At 33.4% G+C, this 14,784-nt stretch overlaps 2 protein-coding genes across 4 annotated transcripts in view; one reads left to right on the forward strand and one right to left on the reverse strand.

The window, feature by feature from the left end:
• Positions 1 to 14,784, forward strand: part of LOC118182364 (cytochrome b5-like) — a 121,737-nt gene that overhangs the window by 20,287 nt on the left and 86,666 nt on the right. The gene's annotated exons all lie outside the window — the stretch shown is intronic.
• The window catches only part of LOC118182363 (uncharacterized), a 37,217-nt gene that overhangs the window by 13,280 nt on the left and 9,153 nt on the right, over positions 1 to 14,784 (reverse strand). For both annotated transcript variants that reach the window (XM_085819271.1, XM_035351698.2), the window contains exons 2-3: positions 8,169 to 8,364; positions 67 to 189 (exon numbers count right to left, since the gene is read on the reverse strand). In XM_085819271.1, the coding sequence (XP_085675397.1) occupies positions 67 to 189; positions 8,169 to 8,364 (319 nt within the window). The remainder of the gene's footprint in view (positions 1 to 66; positions 190 to 8,168; positions 8,365 to 14,784) is intronic.

Below are 14,784 nucleotides of genomic sequence, written 5' to 3' on the forward strand. Positions count from 1 at the left end.
GAAGACTGTAAAAGAAGTTTTTCGAATTTAAAACTTTCTAATGATGATAATATAACAGATACTTACTACTGATGATTGTATCGATGAAAGATCGGACTGAAGAGTCTGGCATCGCATTCTTGACTTTTCCAGCGTATCCATCACAGTCGACATATTACGATTTATGTCTTCGTATTGGCTGCTGAGATCCTGTAAAAAATAAATAAATAAATAAAAGTGAAAAATATCTAAAAGGTTTCAAATTTTAAATTACGTCCAAGGGGGCGTTTTTTTAACATTTTGTGCGTTACCTTTATTTATTAAATACCATGTTCTTTGCACTTAAACTATAAAATTCAGTTCAAAAGCAATATCGCAAAATAATTTGAAAATTAGCATATCTTGAGGATTTCCGATACACAGTCTCGCGCGCTGGAGATAAAAATGTTTTTTGTGCACAACGTTGCCATTGCTCGCTTTGAAATCCTGTAGTTTGTTAATCAAAAATTCGTTAAAGGTTTGCAAAATATGAAATCGATAATAAAACAAATTCCAAATTTCAAATTTGGGCTTCCAAATGCCCATATTCGTATTAGGATTACGATTACGTTATTGAAAATTTGATGGTAAGGTTGTTTTATCACAATGCGAGAAACATGCATACATTTATGCAGATTCTTCATTATTTAATTCCTTTAAATATAATACAGAGCGATAATATTTGGTAGCAACAATTTGAAAAGTGAAACAACGCTTGTAGTGAATCAACTCAAAATGCCAAAACGAAATTAATAGTCCTTCTGAACAAATTGGCTACACAATGAAAACAACTAAATATAGGTATTACTTCATAGTATAAGCCCTGTCACGTATGAACGCTATACTCATCAAAGTGTTTATTTTTCCAAAAGTAGTTTTTATGGTTATTTGAAAATTTCAGACGATAACCAATGTTATTTCTTTGTTCTGTGTTTGATATCTTCATAATTATTCTGTAATTTCATATTGATTTGTTTGTGTATCTGCGTTTGAAATACATTTTTAGAACCTACTGCTGTCGTTGGTGTTACCTAGTCAAAATAAAACTTATACAAAATTTATTCCTAACATAATTTGGTGATCGAATATATTAGATGAAAAAATGACTCACGTGTAGCAGGATATGACCTTGCTTTTTATATGCTAAAGAATATTTTATACTTCAGATGCAATCTTTAAGCTATTGCTTTCTCTGCAATTTGAGCAATTATATAAATATTAATGTTGATATCATATATAATTTCTGGCTCCATTATTATAATTTTGTAAACGACACGACTCTTATGAAGGATATATTTATCCATCAATTACTTACATAACTTCATTTGTGGAAGTAAATTAATCTTATCTCTTGGTTATGCAGCGAGAATCTTAAGCAGCCTTTGATTTCACAACGCTTAAGGCGCTAATGCAGCTAAATTCCTCATGTAAATTAAAAGGCATATTAATTAATGATATTAGTATTTTCTGAGTTATTCATTAAAAAATAGTAGTATTAATTGATAGAAATATTTCCTTTAACGCTGACTGATGGGGATTTCAGCCGTTAAATTTAGATACTTTTAAATCATTTGTTTTAGTTTTATTAGGTATGTAGGAGAAAACTAATTGTAGGGTATGGGAGCAATTGTCCTGATTATCAATATGCATAAATTTAGAGACTAAGGTTCATCAAAGATTAAGACACAATAACACGCCGAATAAATACTAATTCAGAAGTCAAACAACAAAAATTATTCTTGTCCAGGCTTTCTTATCTTATCTAATCATTATTTTCTATCTTGTTCATTTGCGGTTTTGCAGCTGAAGATGGTGGTTCGGTAAAACCATCGAAACTAGTCCTGTGAAATGTTTGTAAATATAACGCTGATTTTTGTTGTTTGACTTCTGAATTCATCAAAGATATTTACAGTGTTAATTAGAAAATTTTGTTCAGAAATTTCTGTTTCTATTAACACCTTTTCCAATAGAAAATTCAGCTTGTTGGATGCAAAAATTTCCAATAATTGCGTCAACAGATAGTAAGTTGTCATCAATAACATGAACAGTCTTCCTTATTTAGAGAGTAAACGTTAGAATCCTCAAATCCCACGAATCGTGAAAAGGGTTCAGGATCCGAAAACTCATAATTTCCCTCATTTTGTAGCATTCGAATCCTCTGAATCATAACTCAGAAATTGTTAAACGCTTTAAACTAAACTCAGTGGCGCAAACAGCCCTAATTTGCCAAGGCCTGCAGTGCCCCGAAATCTGCTTTCTTGTCCGTGGGCCCCGGGGTGCGTAAGCCTATGCCCTGAACAAGTGGTCAGCTTGTCGCAGGGACCCCAATGTTTAGTCACCAAGCGAACTTGGTACTCATTTTTATCGACCCAAGGGATTGAAATCAAGGAATGAAAGGCTAAGTCGACCTTGACCAGCCCGGGGTTAAAACGCCGGACCTGTGGTGCTGTTGCGCGATGCGCTAGCCACTGCGCCACTGGGCCTTTATTAAACGCTTTAACTCCAAACATATATGTGTGTGTGTGTGTGTAACATTAAAAATATATCAATCTAAATGCTAACTTTAACTTGCGATAAGACGTTAACGCTCTAACTTAATTTCGATATTTCCCCTTTCCATTCTTTACGTACCGCTGGTGATGCAATTAATTTGCAAACTGAAATTCTAACAACGTACATCGAAACTTCTAATAGACAATGAGAAAACTGCAAGCGTAAACGTTTCACCTTTTGAACTAGGTCTCCATTTCGGTATTTCGCTTCTAGCTTGACCAGCTAACACCTGCTCTCTTAAAACATACAAAACGTTCTAGAACAGGCCTGCATATTGTAGCTTTTATGTGTCAAAAGTAAATAAATAGAAAATATTCATTTGACCACTTCTGGTATGCTAATATTATATAAAAGAAAAAACTCGACCGTTGTATTTTCACTAACCTGGATAACCAATATTAACCTCGTGATGGCCGTGAAAGCTCCGCTGTATTCAGGGCCTCCACATGCTTTTAAGAATTTTAAATAAATTCTTGACGTTTCTTAATTTTCAGGAGAGATTTTGGCCTTCCATGTTTAATGTGTTATCGCTGTGAACCCTTGTAAGTAGTTCCCCTACCCTTGGCTTGAATCAAATAAGTCTGGAATAATACAAAAAATATGAACTGTTCCCATTCGGGACTAACCTCACTTTTGGGCTGAAAATTTCCAACAGCCACTTCTCTCATCATAATGTGATCAACAAAGTGAAAACTCTGAGGTGAAGAAAGAATCATTCGAAGAGAGATTTAATGTTCGTAACTACCATAAACTGAACCTCCGCTGCTACTCAACCAATCATTTCTCTATCATGGAACTGGTATAAGGATGTCGAAATGTTTAACTTAATGCCCTCGTGGTGATCAAAGTGAAGCAAACACGAAGCAGTTGATTGACGATTTCGATGAGTCAACTACGCATGCATGCGCGACTTTAAAGCCCTGATTGATTATAGGTAACTCTGATCCACAGGTATTAATGAAAGTAATGACTTTACGCCTTAGTATTGTAGTAGTTGTGCCACCTATATCATCAACTAAACATTCTCGAATGGTACTTTATTTTCTTTTCGCCATCGACGGAACAGCTGGCCCACTGGGTTAGGTGCTCTTTAGCCTGTTGGATCCTGGCGGTGGAATTAATAAATGCATGAATAAATATAAATAAAGAGCTTAGTATTGTGTCTTCCGGGGATTTGCCACAAAATGAGGAACATTGAAATAAGGACCAGAACATGGAACTGCATGGTGGGGACTGCTGAGACTAAGCGGAACACTTTTCACTATTACAGTACATGTTAGGCACACAGTTATATTAAAGATGTACTATAATAATCAGGTATAGATGTAAAGATGATCAAATACATTACAAATTGTAGAATACATTAAATGAGTTCTGGATTAATCATAATATTAAATATAATTAATAACAGCAAAACCAAGCAAAAACAAACAAAAAAAGAAGACATTAAGTAAATTAATATATGTACGGAGCGGGCTGCTGACGGCAGGGTGCCCAAGGAAAGAAGTCACTCCAGGCTGTCAGCAATGCTTTTAGCAATGGTAGTGCAGTTTCTAATGCGGCTGAGCGCATATTTATTCTTAATTATGTTCTTGAACCATGCCGGCATATTGATTGCAGTTGGTCTTTTTAAATGTGAATTCCCTGTGTGAGCAGTCAAACAGATACTGATCTGGGTCACCATTACTGCCACAAATACATTGGTCTTTGTCTCTTAGGCAAAATCTGTGAAGACAGGACATATGTGGGGCATACCCTTTCATATACTGTTTGAGATGCGAAGAGCTGCTATTTAAATTGTGGTTAACTTTTGGTTGGAAATCATACCCCAAGTACCCGGCAAGTACCCGAATGGTACTTGTCATTCTGTATACGACGGCATAAGGACAGTAGCAAAGAAGAGGGATAGGGTTGACAAAACGAGACAGAAGTGATGACTTTTACGCAGTCGGGTAAATGCATGAAATTTGCATCATAACAATAAATTACGGATCACACACGAAACAGTATCACATAAAAGTGACAAGCTATTATATACCTATCACGATAGCTATTATATATCAATCGTGATATTTAACTTATACGTCATTTTAACGTTTTATAGACGTCTCACTAAAGGTGCTAGTTATTAGGATTGTCTCATTAATGAGCGGCATTTTATTTACCGTACGTGCAGTCTCATTGCCGGGATATAAATTACGAATATTCCGAAAAGCTGCATGTTGCCTTTCTTTCTTCGTTTATCGTTTACACTCCTCTTTTCTTTATCAGCTTTACCCGCTATATTCCATCCTATTTTAATTTTCTTAATGCATGCAAGTGAACTAAAATGTGATACTTTCATGCGCATCTCACTAACGATCTTATTATTCATCTAACCGGCTGCACTCTGCAAATTCATCCTATAACCATCCTCTACGATAAAAATTTAATTTGCGCAGAATGCAAACAGGCAATTAGCAGTTAATTATGCAAAAAGCGGAATAAAAAAAACTGCGTCAAAATGATAATGAAAAGAAAATGGCGTTTGTTGTTCTTTGCATAAAATCTTTTTGCTCTAGTCAAAAGTTTTCAGACATTTTTGATTGCAGTATCAGATGAGGTCAAGGATATATATAATTTGTTCTCATTTGTTTTTCCTTTTAGTATATTCAACAGTTTTTTTAACCCACAAAATATTTTCAGTTACTACTACATAAGCAAAATCTTTCTTCACTTTTTGCTTCCTTCTATAAAGTAAGCGAAGTACCTGTGAACGCAAAAACATTTCAGTTATCAGATTTCAACGGAAATATCCATTTTGACCATTCCCAAATCCATTTTAATTATTTTTGGCATGATATCTGTACGTACGGAGACTGAATAAATGACTTTTTATTGTAAAATTGATTCAAAATTGACTTTTTCGTGACGTCTCTACCTATCTACGTACGTACGTATGTATGTATCTCGTAAGCTTAAAACCGATTGGTCGTAGAACGCTTGAAATTTTATATATGCGACATTTAGTTGTGTAGCTTTGTTTTTTATTTCAATCAGCAGTACCAAAAGTATTTACACATACATAAATACATACATGCATATATATATATATATATATATATTTTACTTTAAATTATATATATATATATATAATTTAAAGTAAAGTAGAAAGAACAAACGATAAAAGACCTATGTGGTCAAAATTTTGCGCATTGTGCTGCAAAATTGTGTATTTCTTCTGCGTCCCAAAATGGCGCGAGCTCGTTATTTGTACAAGTGGATACTTAATAGACTAGAGAATTCTGGAAGGTACTGGTCAAGGGGAGAAGATCCTAAATTGCAGAAAGTTAATTAAAGTTTGCGTGTTCGCGAAGAGCAAAGCCATCGTATTTTTTATATTTTACTTATATATGTGTGTGTGTGTGTGTGTGTGTGTGTGTAATGGAAAAGGGGACTTTGCAATATTGATGGTGTAGAACACAACAGAAGTATTTCAAATGACGAAAATTTTCAGGTTTTGGCAATGTCAAATTTAAAAAAAATAATAATTTTAGACAATTAAGAAAATCTAACTTTTAATGCGGGCTCCCACGTCCTATACTAATATTTGGAAAAGTTTTAGGGTCTTTCCGAGAAACTAAAAATACAACTTCCGTACGACAAAAAGATTGACTCCGTACTGTAGAAATTGACCGGGATATTTGATTTCAAAATTTACAATTTTTTAAGTGATTTTCATCGTGGCTTGAGGAATCGGTTAATTAAAGTTAGATTAATTTGAGGAAATACGTTTTAAATGAAGTGCAGGAAAAAAAGGTGTATAATTTAATAGGACGTACAAAGCAGTCATATAGTGTCCACGTCAGATTTTTTATTTTGATACGAAATGCCCCGCTGCGGTAAGATAGATTCTCCTCAAGGCGGATTTAGGGTTGCCAGAAAATGGCAAGGTAAGGCATGGTTGCCAGATTTGGCGCAAAAGTTCCCATTTGGAGGTATTTGACGACAAAATTATCGACTTACCATAGACGGATGGAGAACAACATTCTAGAACAAATTCTTACCGATTTACCCCAAATGTTGTCGAAGGCAAGTCAAAAGCTATATAAACCCTGCCTGTACGTGGAGTAGTAAGTAGTGCATCGTCAAGTGTTATATCTTGAGAATGTTGAACTCCGAGAGCTTGAGTCATGAGCTGTACTTTTTGTGTTTTGTCGTGAAGCTGTCTTCACCGTTATAACTCAAAGGCTGTGTTGCTGCTTGTTTCAGCGTGTTTGTCGTAGTTTTTCGACGACTGTAGACGTGATTTTGGAATTGTCTTGAGTAACACAGGCTAAATAAATTGTGTTTTGATTCTTTATCAAGTGTTGTCATCAATTACTTCAAATTCACGAACCCGTAGAACGCAACAATATTTATAGTTTTGCAGTCTTAATACAGATATTTTAATTCTTGTCATAGTCTTAAACAAACCTTTTGAACAAAACTAGTACTCTTATAGTCAGTGTTATATTTTGTTAAGTAATTATTTACTTTTACAATGCTATCACTCATTTTCACGTGACCGATACACTTAAAAATAAATACTGTGAACACAGTAATAAATAAATTTTGTATAAATTTTGTACTTTTAATGTGCAAACATTTATATGTACATAATGAAATATAGCTAAAATTAATGACTAACTTAATTAATTATACAAAATGAAAGTTATCTGTATGATATGGGTATATTTATTTTTATATACTGTAGGCAAATTATACGTATAACCCCTTACTTGTATTTATTATTCATCGTTATTCAAGTAAGTGCTATAATTTCTTTTACCCGAGTTGGCAGTGCTAAAATATTTGAATTAAAAATTCCCATAACAATTGTTTTCTGTAACTTTTTTCTTTTATTAGAGTTTGAAAAATTAAAAATGAAAATTTCTCTGTTTAAGTTCTAAATCTGGGCAATTCTTTCAATTTATTTTATTCAAAATTCGAGTTCACTTAAAATTAAAAAAATTAATATAGCTTCTCTGAAAAGAGCATAAATTCCGTGCAATGATAATTTTTTCTGCTAACGTCCTACTTATTATTGCTTCGGAAAAAAAAGTTTATTTGTATTAAGGAAGTGACGTTATTTGACTAATGAATATTAAAGAAGGAAATCTGATTTTAAGAAAGGATTTTACATCTAGATTACTCAACTATTTTAATGACAAAGACAAAGGAGTACTTATGTGTTAATGCAACTACTTAAAGTCGCCAAATTTTCAAAATGCTCCAGATTCAAATAACAATTCCTCAGTTTTAAAAAAAGACCGCCATTTTCGTTTCAGGTCTTTCAACAGATCTTAGAGTCATATCTTGATATTTTTCGTCTTAGTTTTAAAATAAGTGCTTGTGAGATATGCCTGCAATGGATTCCACAGAAATATATTATTTTATCTCAAAATCATTAAAGGGAATACTTGCTCTGAATCTATCTTTAAAACTATCAGACCGAAATTCCCCCAGTTATTATTCCTAATAAATCTCCCATGGCAGAGTCAGAAATATTTTACTGAAGATTGAATCTCAAAAGACTATTTTGGTTTGATATAAAAGAATATGAAGTCCGTACAAACCATTATCTTTTTCGCTTGTTTCTTGATTGCTCTGTGCAGTTCTTCGTTGTATTTGGCTGTGTCCTCGACCACCATTGCTACTTCAGCGAGTTCTGACTGTATCTTATTCCTCGAACTCGTAATGTCGGTTTTAATTTTCGTCTCGGCGTCAGAAACCCACTTGTTCACTTCGTCCAGCTGACTTTTGATTTCATGGCTGCGAATAAAAAATTTCAAAGAAGTGTTATCAATGTTTAGAACATTCATAATGCTTAGGTACTAATAAATTTCTCATTCATTGTAAAAGTAGTTGAGAAATAGCATAAAGTAATTAGAATATGATATGCTATTAAAATGATTCATTTTGTTTTCATTTTGGAACTTTAGCAATCAAATTCCTTTAATGAAAAGAAATGCATATAAATTATCAAAAAAATCTTTCCTAAAAGCCGTTTATTTTTCAAACCAAAAGTCTTCTTTCAAACAAGCAAACAAGTCTTGAATATTATATAATAATGAAGAATGAAAATGCTCTGTAGGTATGTATGAATGTATTCATGTATTTCTCGCACTGTGGGAAAAGGAAGGCACCTACTGAATTTTGAATGCACATTGTCCTGTACTCGAACATGTGCACCTCAAGGTATGAATTTTGAATTTTGATTTTCTTTTATTTATTCTATATTTTGTACGAGTTTAATGAGTTTTTGTTTAAAGAACTAGGGTTGAAACTGATATGATTAGGATTAATTGAGCTTCGCTTAGTGTATAAAAGTAATGGTTTTGATTATATGATTTCCTAAAGAAAAACATGAACATGATTTTTTTCCATAAACCATTATTAGTTAGTTACAACCAGCATCAAATCATTGTTTTCTGCATACTTTTGTTAATATCTTCTTTTTAATTCTAAGTTGCTAACAGAATGTAGAGTTAAATTTGTTTTCAGCTTGTGACTTAAAAGAAACTTTTAGGATCTTATTATACAAATATGCGAATAAGTGTTAAATTTCCTGAAGTGCCAGTGTGCAAGAGATCAGTTCAATAACACACTGCAAGTATATTATGCCTGTAAAAGTTGCTACTCTAATGCAGTTCCGTCAACAAAGTGCTTGAATCATGATCTCATTAAACAGTCAGCAAGCGAGGCTCCCTTATTCAAGCATCCAGATTCTCGTATAGTATTTCAAATATGTAAAATTGTATGCATTTTTTATTATAATTAAAAAAATACAAACTTAGAATCAGGATCAAAAGTATTAAACTTCTTTTTTTTTATTTTCTTTTTTTAAAATCAAACATTGAGTTATCTCGCACTTTAATTGCGTATCATTCAGTGATGGTTTGAGAAGGTCTTGAAATTTAAACTCTATATTTTATACAAGTACTTGATCATTAAATTGATAACTAAATCAGTTACATTAATTTTGTCTTATTTATATAATTTTATTAATTAAGATTTATAATACAATCAGTAAGAGTTCATTAGATTCTTCTCGTTTTCAGTTTCTCTTAGGAAAATCAAGGTACTTGTTTAAAATTTACAAGTTTATATTTTATACTATGCATATTAAACCGAAACCATGAGAATTATATGTACAAAAATATAAGGTGCATTACTGTTTAAATAACTTTAAATGAAAAAATATTCAATTTAAAAACTATTATGATTATAATAAAATTCACTTTAGTAATACCTGGTATGTTAAAAAAGAGAGAAGAATGCTTCCATAAGAAGTTTTGCCCTAGGTCTCCAGTTTTGCATAGCTCTAGTTCAAAGCAGTCTAGCTGTAGTTCAGTATATTTGGTCTGTAGTTCGAAGCGTATGCTTTTACTGCCATTGTATATATTTTATGACACTACGTAACATTCTTGTGTTGGCTGAAAGAGACACCATTTCGTTTGCAGCAATTTGCGCAGCGCTTTGTAAATTCTATGGAACTTAGATCAGCAAAATTTGAAGGAAGGGTAGGTTATTCCTATACTAGCTGTTCATGACGTGGAAGTGGTAATATTTCTTCTAATAATATATTTTACAGAGAAAAGATGATGTAAAAATGATATATATAGCCATCAAAGACATTTATATAATTGGAATAGGTTAAAGAACTCTCCATTAAAGGAATGAACTAATAAGAATACTAGACTAGAAGAGAAACACGCTAATGTGACAATAAAAATACGTCACATTTTAATATTTTAATCATACGCTTAATACCAGTTCATATGAGTTTTTGGCAACAGATTTCTGTTGCTTAATGCTATCTTTTCATAACGTTAGCCACTTGAAACACTTGGAAGTAGAAATTATCGAATAGCGTGTCATGTTCGCAGTAGCTCAGAGATTATCGTCGCCGTACTCTTGACCACCAGAATTACACTGAATGATGCCGAAGTATCAGTTGAAATATGAACCTTGGTCAATGACTAAATTAGTTTATGGACGGATGTAACTTGTCTCAATGTTGTGTGCTATTCGGTAGTTACTAAAATTAAGAGCCATGTATAGTCCTGCTCTGTCACGATTCTGTTGCTGTCTGCTCGGCATTTTGATGCCTAAACTTGAAAAATTTGTTTGGTTTCCTCTAGTGACCAGAAATACTGCATTTTTTCTCTCCATTTGATAAATTGTTCTAAGAAAGTCAATCACGTCATGATCGGTTGCTTAATAAAGCAGGTAATCATTTCCAACAACACCATACTTAAGAGTTCAAAGACATCCAATATCTTTATCTAAGTGCGAGCCTCATTTTTATCATCTTCATTGTAATAGTTTTCCACAAATTGTGTAACACACAGCAGGTTGTAATGTTCCCATCATTTGTAACAGGATGTATGTCATCACGAGTATGCAACAGGATCGTTCTTTAGAAGAAATGTCAGCAACACCTCTTTTCAAAACATTTCAAAGCTAGAAAACTCTCACGAAAGATCTCATACATGTATTATTTTTAATTATCTTCAATAATTTCTAGAAAATACATATTCACTTCACTGAAGGGTCAATGAAGATATAATTGCATGCAGAGTAATGGTGTGGGCACAGAAAATATATGTGAGTAACCAGAAAATTCTCGATGCGTACAATGCCATGTCATCTAAAAATTGCAAAAGTCTTTCGAATTACATCTGATGTAGCAACCAGGCCAAAAGTCCCACTTTCTGTATCTTGAAGGAAGCATAATAAAATCAAGAATTCTCCACTTACATAATATCAACATTATGAAACACAGCATTCAACCACAGTAATTATAAGACCTCAAAATTCCCCTGAAACACCCAGCTGCAAATTAGAGCACGTTCTTGAAACAGCCATAAATATGATCACCAGACCCCTCGCCAGCACTGACGGATCAAAAATCGAGAATGAAATTGGCAGAGGCACTTTTAGATAACAACAACAAAAATATATGGCACAAAATGGAAAGATAACCGTCTACCAAAGGGAACTCCTATTGTTTTTCATTTGTAGTAGTTGAGGAGACAAAGAAATCATTTATCTCGTGATGACATACAGCTCTCCTGACTAACTATTCGCTTCGACAGTCTATATGAATCACATATTATCATAAATAAAGGATCTATCAGGAAGGACTTATGTTAGATACTATGCAGAAACCTTCAGACGATATTTCATCTAAGATGGATTTAAACACATGCATGGCATGAAGAAAATGAACTGAGGACTTAGTAGCCAGAGAAGAAGTGAATAATGTTGGCTTCACAGGTATTACAGTCAAATGTCCAAAATCAACATCAGAATTCAAAATTACCTGGATTGTTAATTGGGCAAAAGAAAGTGAGCGGGACAGCATAAAAGAGATCAAGAGTTTATCACTGAAGTAGATGATTCACGATTCTTTGCCACCTTTTTCCTCGGTCAGCTTTTATCTGGTCACAGCCACTTTTTTCGTATTTTTGCAACAGATGCTTTATGAAGAGAGGCATCTACGCAAAAGCAGGTGTCTTTGTCGACTAATATCTTGCCTTTACTTTATAAAATCCTTCCGCTGTCATTCCACTCCAACAGATCCAATCCGGTACAAAAAATACTTACTGAAAGCACATCCTTTTCTCCTCAAACCACAGCTTTTATTGTTAGAGTAGCATGTCTGAAAAGACAGCTTTGAGGCGTATAATCCCAAAATCCTTCCTCCATTCTTTCAACTAAAATAATGAACTTTATGCATGTCCTTTTAAACTTAATGGGTCTTTATATGCGATAAACAATATTAAAGCATACCAATACTAAATCAAGCTGCTTACTGTAATAACAAAATTACGTGACAGCATTTGTTTGATCTATTGTTACGTGTAATAGTTAGTAGCAATAGTTACGTGTTTACTGGTATGTACCAATGAGCAGGCACCAGATTCTGGTTTAAATGGTTATATGCTTTTGTACAGTCTAACAACAAAGTTTGTCAATACTTCTTTCCTAAAATGTATGTACATATAATGTATGTTTATTCTGAAATATGCGTTTTTCCTATAGCATGTGCTTTTAATGCTGCACCTTTAAATTTTAACGCCTTCTTTATACGAAATGCACATAATGTATGCTTATAATATACCTTAAAATGTTACCACCACTGACATAAATACGTACGTTTTTATTTTTGTTTTTTGCCTAACCAACTATTTTATGTTCAATACCTTTACTGTCATTCTCGCTTTCCATTTTTCTGCCAGAATACTAATTCTAGCTCATGTGTATTGAAATGAGGTAGAAAGAGATAGTATTTAAAGGAATGTTTTAGACTGTTTAATCAGAGTGTTTCGTCTGCTGAAGGCCACATTACTAGTTGCAGCTCTTCGATAGCATTCTGTCTTCGGCGTAGCGTTATTCTTCCCAGTAGAGCTTATCACGCTGGTATAGGTTTTATCCAACTTACGCGATAATAAGTGTTTGCGTAGCCTTTGGCTGCTTAAGATCTAGCTTAGCTTTAATTTGATTTCATTACTTTTGATATATACCATACGTGCTGGCTGGTTTGTAAGCATAAGAAGTGCCTTATGTTCAATCTAATTGAGTTCTTAATATAAGGGTATTTCACATCCTTTTTATGATTCTCTGTTTTCTTGCTAGACATAGCGATAGACCGAAGAAAGTGAGACTCTGTGACTTATTTCTTTGTTTCTATGCGACTGTATGGCTGGATGGTACCTACTTACTGATGGTGCAGTCCAGGTGTCCTATAAACTTACTTCCTCTGAAAATGTTGATATAACTGATAGACTTTTAGAACCACTTCATGCAAAGTCCTAGATATTTTGTTTTGGCTTCCATTCTTTTTGGCACCCACTTATCTTTTGTTAAAGGGTGACAGATTTTCCACACGTGACACTGCGACATCGTGATACAATCAGTACATGTGCTGGACACACACATTCTGCACGTGATACGTAGATTGTAATGTCACGTGAGAAATTGTTTACTTTCCCATCAAATAATCAAATACGCGGTTTAAAATCATTACATAAATAGTCAAGAGGCATTGTTTTCTGTTCAGAATTTTTAAGTTGTCTAAATTTTGCATAATTTTATAAATTAGTTTTTGAACTATTTTGTATACATGAACAAATTTCAGGAACTAAAAGTAATTGCTAAAACATAGTGAGTCAAATATTTTAAACTTAGTCCTCACAGTTAAATTAGTTTTTGCGCAGTTTCAGTGTCATTTAGTTGACATCAAATTTCACAAGTATAAACCCCAAATAGGTAATATAAACTATTATGAGTATTTTATTCTATTTTCTTGTAATTTCCATTAAACGAGCTGATGCTATCATAGGTCATAAGCCTTAGTATGCCAAAGCGATTGTAGTTGGCTGGTTTATGACGAGGGGGAGTAATCGTATGCCTTGAAGTATGCGCGTGTAAAAGTAATAAAATATTTTGGGAATATTAGTTTTTATGCTTCGTATTTTTTTTATTTTACTCAAAAATATGACAATGATTCTTAGCATGGTTAAGTTTGATGGATTGCCGTTCACTACTTTATCCAAATTAACAACTTAATTTTAAATCGCGTAATATCGCTGTCGGGAGGGCTTTTTTAATCCCTATTTCTATAAAACTTGAAGTTAATTCTAAAAGCAGATTTTAATGGAGAAGACATCCTGATATGAGACACACGCCATATCTTCAAGTCGTCTGTTCTTGTGGTAATGGATGAGAAGTATAAATAATGGTGCATCTAACAAAACTTAAGATCTAATTTTCAGCACATTTCACCAAACCTGCTAAAAAAAAATTGAAAGCATTTATTACTATGATACTCAGTTTGCTTTTCCTAAATATCGTCTGCTTGCAAGTAGAATTTAAATATTCAATAATATACTTTCATCTGCTGAACACCAGCTGCCATCAATTCGAAGGCTGTGCAAAGCACAACAGTAAAGCTTCTCTGTAAAACGCGAAAAACACCCACGGAGACTCTTAAAATATTTTGTAAGACATATGCGATCAAGCATTAATATTATCCATTGTCTATTGTTGTACGTACGATTTTTGCGTTGGATATAGTACATACTGATGATAAATCTTCGCTGTCTCGAGCAGATAAGAACATCGAAAAAGTTAGACAATTGTTGCTGAAAAATCATCACGTGTCTCTTCGAATGATAGCTTATG

This window comes from Stegodyphus dumicola, chromosome 6, assembly GCF_044657685.1.
Source record: "Stegodyphus dumicola isolate Sdum_Otavi_A_Nest chromosome 6, ASM4465768v1".
Taxonomy (NCBI): Eukaryota; Metazoa; Arthropoda; class Arachnida; order Araneae; family Eresidae; genus Stegodyphus; species Stegodyphus dumicola.